The sequence below is a fragment of the Rutidosis leptorrhynchoides genome, chromosome 11 (genome assembly GCF_046630445.1).
Source record: "Rutidosis leptorrhynchoides isolate AG116_Rl617_1_P2 chromosome 11, CSIRO_AGI_Rlap_v1, whole genome shotgun sequence".
NCBI classification, from domain to species: Eukaryota; Viridiplantae; Streptophyta; class Magnoliopsida; order Asterales; family Asteraceae; genus Rutidosis; species Rutidosis leptorrhynchoides.
The window spans coordinates 587,795-594,789 of NC_092343.1; the positions used below are offsets into that span (position 1 = coordinate 587,795).

Sequence of the window (6,995 nt, forward strand, 5' to 3'; positions counted from 1 at the left end):
TCCCTAATTCTTAGATTACCAGACTTAATAAAAAGGGGCATATTCGATTTTGATAATTCAACCATAGAATGTAGTTTCACGTACTTGTGTCTATTTTGTAAATCATTTATAAAACCTGCATGTATTCTCATCCCAAAAATATTAGATTTTAAAAGTGGGACTATAACTCACTTTCACAGATTTTTACTTCGTCGGGAAGTAAGACTTGGCCACTGGTTGATTCACGAACCTATAACAATATATACATATATATCAAAGTATGTTCAAAATATATTTATAACACTTTTAATATATTTTGATGTTTTAAGTTTATTAAGTCAGCTGTCCTCGTTAGTAACCTACAACTAGTTGTCCACAGTTAGATGTACAGAAATAAATCGATAAATATTATCTTGAATCAATCCACGACCCAGTGTATACGTATCTCAGTATTGATCACAACTCAAACTATATATATTTTGGAATCAACCTCAACCCTGTATAGCTAACTCCAACATTCACATATAGAGTGTCTAAGGTTGTTCCGAAATATATATAGATGTGTCGACATGATAGGTCGAAACATTGTATACGTGTCTATGGTATCTCAAGATTACATAATATAAAATACAAGTTGATTAAGTAATGGTTGGAATAGATTTGTTACCAATTTTCACGTAGCTAAAATGAGAAAAATTATCCAATCTTGTTTTACCCATAACTTCTTCATTTTAAATCCGTTTTGAGTGAATCAAATTGCTATGGTTTCATATTGAACTCTATTTTATGAATCTAAACAGAAAAGTATAGGTTTATAGTCGAAAAAATAAGTTACAAGTCATTTTTGTAAAGGTAGTCATTTCAGTCGAAAGAACGACGTCTAGATGACCATTTTAGAAAACATACTTCCACTTTGAGTTTAACCATAATTTTTGGATATAGTTTCATGTTCATAATAAAAATCATTTTCTCTGAATAACAACTTTTAAATCAAAGTTTATCATAGTTTTTAATTAACTAACCCAAAACAGCCCGCGGTGTTACTACGACGGCGTAAATCCGGTTTTACGGTGTTTTTCGTGTTTCCGGGTTTTAAATCATTAAGTTAGCATATCATATAGATATAGAACATGTGTTTAGTTGATTTTAAAAGTCAAGTTAGAAGGATTAACTTTTGTTTGCGAACAAGTTTAGAATTAACTAAACTATGTTCTAGTGATTACAAGTTTAAACCTTCGAATAAGATAGCTTTATATGTATGAATCGAATGATGTTATGAACATCATTACTACCTTAAGTTCCTTGGATAAACCTACTGGAAAAGAGAAAAATGGATCTAGCTTCAATGGATCCTTGGATGGCTCGAAGTTCTTGAAGCAGAATCATGACACGAAAACAAGTTCAAGTAAGATCATCACTTGAAATAAGATTGTTATAGTTATAGAAATTGAACCAAAGTTTGAATATGATTATTACCTTGTATTAGAATGATAACCTACTGTAAGAAACAAAGATTTCTTGAGGTTGGATGATCACCTTACAAGATTGGAAGTGAGCTAGCAAACTTGAAAGTATTCTTGATTTTATGAAACTAGAACTTTTGGAATTTATGAAGAACACTTAGAACTTGAAGATAGAACTTGAGAGAGATCAATTAGATGAAGAAAATTGAAGAATGAAAGTGTTTGTAGGTGTTTTTGGTCGTTGGTGTATGGATTAGATATAAAGGATATGTAATTTTGTTTTCATGTAAATAAGTCATAAATGATTACTCATATTTTTGTAATTTTATGAGATATTTCATGCTAGTTGCCAAATGATGGTTCTCACATGTGTTAGGTGACTCACATGGGCTGCTAAGAGCTGATCATTGGAGTGTATATACCAATAGTACATACATCTAAAAGCTGTGTATTGTACGAGTACGAATACGGGTGCATACGAGTAGAATTGTTGATGAAACTGAACGAGGATGTAATTGTAAGCATTTTTGTTAAGTAGAAGTATTTTGATAAGTGTATTGAAGTCTTTCAAAAGTGTATAAATACATATTAAAACACTACATGTATATACATTTTAACTGAGTCGTTAAGTCATCGTTAGTCGTTACATGTAAGTGTTGTTTTGAAACCTTTAGGTTAACGATCTTGTTAAATGTTGTTAACCCAATGTTTATAATATCAAATGAGATTTTAAATTATTATATTATCATGATATTATCATGTATGAATATCTCTTAATATGATATATATACATTAAATGTCTTTACAACGATAATCGTTACATATATGTCTCGTTTAAAAATCATTAAGTTAGTAGTCTTGTTTTTACATATGTAGTTCATTGTTAATATACTTAATGATATGTTTACTTATCATAGTATCATGTTAACTATATATATATCCATATATATGTCATCATATAGTTTTTACAAGTTTTAACGTTCGTGAATCACCGGTCAACTTGGGTGGTCAATTGTCTATATGAAACATATTTCAATTAATCAAGTCTTAACAAGTTTGATTGCTTAACATGTTGGAAACATTTAATCATGTAAATATCAATCTCAATTAATATATATAAACATGGAAAAGTTCGGGTCACTACACAAAACCCCAAATCGGAACCGAGAACTTACCAAAAGTGAAAGTAGAATTTCGCCGGAATTCGTCGCCTACCTTCACCAACAGAGAGCAAACAACAACTTCGAGCGGGAAGGACGAGAGTAACAAGCATACCGACCCCACAACCCTGATGGACGAAACCCTAAGATCAGCACCCCCAAAACTGAAACGAAATCCAGATACCAAGAAAAAACTTCACGGAATCTTCCCCTGGACACCGATGAACGATTGGGAAAGCTGAACAGAAAAGCCCGTCGCCGGAGAAGAAGGGTAGGAGGGGAACGATCCCTATTAACACAAGAAGCAGTAAAGCCGGACCTACGCCGAGATGTCGGTGGCCGGTGACGGCCTGTGAACCAGACGACTAACCGGCAAGAGATATTACCGATTGGAAGGATCTAGGCGGCTGGAAGGAAAGTAGATCTGTGAAGAAAGAGTGTATCTAGGGAGAGAATTATTTTTAAAGAGAGAAACAGTTTAGGCCACTCCCTATCGTAACTAAACTATTCATCCTCTTAACCTTCCACATCAGCGCCACATCAACACCAATATCCTATAACTAACTCATGACTAAACACTCTCTATCATGACTAAAACAATACTCCTCTTAATATACAACGTACAAGCAATAAAGCATCAAGTCCAACAATAAAAACCCACTGGGACCCACAATTACTATAACTATCCCTCTTTCTTCCGTTAAATCCATGGTGAAATCCTATAACTAAAACCTATAATGAATTGGTGCCTATGGCACCAAACGGGTAATGAATGCCACATGGGCTTATAACGACGGGTAATGTATCCATAGGGTGTGGTCTTATAATATACTCTTATACGAGTATCTATTAATATTGATTAATATGGCCTAGCCCACTAAAAACAGTTACTATTATATCCGAAAAATACCAATGGACCCGTGCCCATGATACAATTGAGGTGGGCCATAATATAATCTATGATAGTATACTGATATCTGGTTAAGAATTAGTCAAAGATTCTCACGTGGCATATCAAGAATGATTCCGCGCACAATTAGAGTCTCCAACGCAGAAAATATAGTACTAGTAGTGATATACCAGTACGAAGTATTTGATAGCGTACGCAGTCTCTTAACTTAATTACTTAATGTAAACCAACACTCAAAGCAAACCAAATTCTATAATCTGTAAACCTCTGGATGTGACCAACACTTTTGATAAACCATAATTTTTGTGCATTGTATGTTTGTATGGTACATGTTTGTAAAGATAACTGAATTTGTTAAAAGTGTGAATGAATTTATCATTGGACTATGTTTAAACGAGTGACAGGAAAGAGCATGTAGGTGACGGATATTCAACAACTTTGAAACACAGAATATCGATCTTCATACGAATTTATATGTATAGATTCATTTAATTATAACATCCAACTCCATTTGAGTATGCACATACACTATTATATGTTCTATGTACTCCCGTTATATATTTTTTAGTCTATTGGTACAATGAGCTTTCTATAGATTTTGGAGATGTAAAATAGGCCATGAAATTATAGTTCCTACCGATAGTTCAAATTGCGGGACTAATTTTTGTTACCATACAAATCAGACAAATTTCCTCACAACTCAACCAAGCATATGTATAACTACAGTACTAGATGGTATTGATCATCAAGTAATTAATTAAGATGATAATGATATATACACACAACAAACCAAGTGTTTGGAGTCCTATTGAACCCCAAACATGTTGAGAAGTCTCTTCATTAGGTTATTTCCCCAATGATTGTCATTGTGATGCAAACATTTCATTGCTTGTGTAGCTTTATCATCCTGTTCTTCGGCGGCTACTTGTTGCATATCTTGATCTTTGTTCTCATAAGAATCTTGATTTTCATATATGGATGATATCTCGGGTCTCGGATTTGAATTTGTGGTATTTGCATCCTCTTTTAGATCTAACTGAGATGAGATGAAATTGATTGAAGGTGTTTATTCAGTTCAGTATAAAATATAAAATAGTATAAGAATACTAGAAACCTTAGATTGAGATTTACAACGACGTTCTTCACTTATGAATTGTTAATTTGTTACACCGCAAATATCAATAAAAAGACATCACTTGATCGAGTTTACTTAAACCAAACAGTATTATGCTTGACGTATATTAAAGGACAATTAATTATGTCCGGTACAGTTACATTAACTAGTCGTTCTGGTAATGACAAAAAGACATGTACTAAGTAGTTTTCATTAGATAGAGAGCGAGAAAGCCACATGCTTCTGGTATTAGCTATATATTCAAGAATCCTATGTACTAACGACGAAGGAAGTTAGAGATTGTACATCTCCGAAAATGCCCTTTCATTCATACTAGTATCTCTTATTATTAAAGCCAGCCATTCATATATACTAATCTTACTTCAGTATGATGATTTTACAAGTAAATTTCAAGATTTACATGGTTTGCTATGAATTTGAATAAGAACTATCAAACGAATTGTTCAAAGGAAAAAACTCGAATGATATTATTGATTGATTTATAAAAACAAAATCGAAGCAAAAAAAACATTGAAAAAAAAAAAACACTAAAATCTATATTTTTTTATTATTCAACTTTCATGCATGAGACTACCTGTAATAATATAATTAAAAAAGAATCACATGCATTTAAGCATTTACCTCGGTCATTTTAATTTTGAGGTCTACAGCAACATCAGCCCCTCCTGTTGACACCAAAGCAGCAGCTTCATTAACAGACTCATCTAGTTCAACATGAGCTGGAACTAATTCATTGACTGACTCGTCTTGATATTGACTCAAACCAGGTACTAGAACAGCAGATACCCCTTCTTCATCAGATTCCAACATATTTGTTTCGTACCCATTAACGCAGTCGCAGACTAATGATTCTGCTGGCAAATCTTGATTGACTACACCACTCGTTTCATTATCTTCATCAACCGGCCGTGTGATTTCTGTTTCAATTGTTGTACGCAAATCAGGGTCTTCCCAATCTTCACATACAGTAATAATCTTGTGTGTTTTGAAGCATTCAAGAACCCGATCAGGACCAGGTTGCCACTCAAATATTCCATCACTTACTTGCATAATGAACTTAAATTTGATGCATTTTTCTATGGGTATATCCTAATCGAACAAAACCAAAATTTTACTAGCATTTAGGAATATTGCTGCCTTGGAGAAACAAAGATGACAAAATTGGAATTGGAATTAATTGAACTTACAAGATGTACAGTCCATAAGTGACCATCTGACCAAGTCAATGGAATAGCATTGTTGGGATCCCACAAACCTAAAACAGGATCATCTCCTGTTAATAAAAAGTTCTGTCCAAACGAACATTCTCTTTGTAACTGGAATTTTACTCCAACTGTTTGTGCATCTGCTTCTATTTGGAACATATATATATTATATATGCTTACAAATTAGCCATGGTAATGTAAAATTGTAACCTGATGGAAATAATAATATAAATAATTAATACTGTATTAACATGGATTTTGCATACTTGTGTGACCGTTTGGCGATTCTTGTATCAGCAATTCATGTTTATCAATCTCCAGCTGCGCTCATTTAATAAACACATTTGAAATGATCAACACGTACGATAATAAATAAATTTATTAAAAGACGTAGTACTTTGTATTATGGTTTTTTATAAAATGCAAAACAAAAGAATAACTTTTAAATTTGACACTTTTCTACAGAATGCTAAAAAAAGAAGAAGCATTTAGAATAATAAAATTGATTAATTAAGAGTTGTAGAGAGAAAGAGGGGCCGGGGGACCTGAGTATGAGATGATGATAGATAAACAGGGCGAACACCTCTACGTGTTGAAGAAACCGAGATAGAGAGATTGAAATGAACGTCTTTATTGTTGTGATTGTTATTATTGTTATAATAATAATAGCAAAAAGAGTGGTGAAGTGATAATTTGGTGAAGAAGTCATGATGTTTAAAAGAAAGAAACTTGTTGTTGTTGTTGTTGTGTTGTCCCAATAGTTTCAGAGATGAGGCAGAATCCATGAGGAGGAGGGCTTCCATTGAATTGATTACTCCACTAGTGACTTGCGGGGGTTTAATTTTGTCCGCCCGTACCTCTCAAGTCAAGTTTTGTAGAGATAAAATGGCCGGGTGTGTTTGTGTTTGTAGGGACGGATCAAGTACCAGGTGGGTGGCTCCTAATCAACCATATCACCATCACTATAATATTAATATTATTATATTTTTTATTATTTTTTATTTTTTATTTAATTTAATTTAATATATACTAGTAACAAAGAGTTGGAATCTCAAAACCAAATAAGTAGGAGCTTTTGTAGCGTGACTCCACACTTATTTTTGGCAAGCTTAAATGCTCCCTTCCCTTGCATGTGCTTTTATT

The 6,995-nt window shown here is 33.1% G+C and overlaps 1 protein-coding gene across 4 annotated transcripts; it reads right to left on the bottom strand.

Moving 5' to 3' along the window:
- Positions 1-4,152: 4,152 nt before the first annotated feature.
- Positions 4,153-6,709, bottom strand: LOC139877071 (uncharacterized). Of its 4 annotated transcripts, none has more exons than XM_071864479.1 (5): positions 6,398-6,709; positions 6,119-6,173; positions 5,835-5,902; positions 5,269-5,736; positions 4,153-4,548 (listed from the first exon to the last, which is right to left on the bottom strand). In XM_071864479.1, exons 1-5 carry the CDS (start codon positions 6,653-6,655, stop codon positions 4,318-4,320), a joined length of 1,080 nt encoding a protein of 359 aa, XP_071720580.1. In that variant the 5' UTR covers positions 6,656-6,709; the 3' UTR covers positions 4,153-4,317. The 4 variants fall into 4 exon arrangements, with proteins under 4 accessions (XP_071720580.1, XP_071720579.1, XP_071720577.1 ...); XM_071864478.1 differs by having other exon boundaries at positions 5,835-5,992; XM_071864476.1 differs by having other exon boundaries at positions 5,835-5,998.
- Between the last annotated feature and the right edge of the window lie 286 nt (positions 6,710-6,995).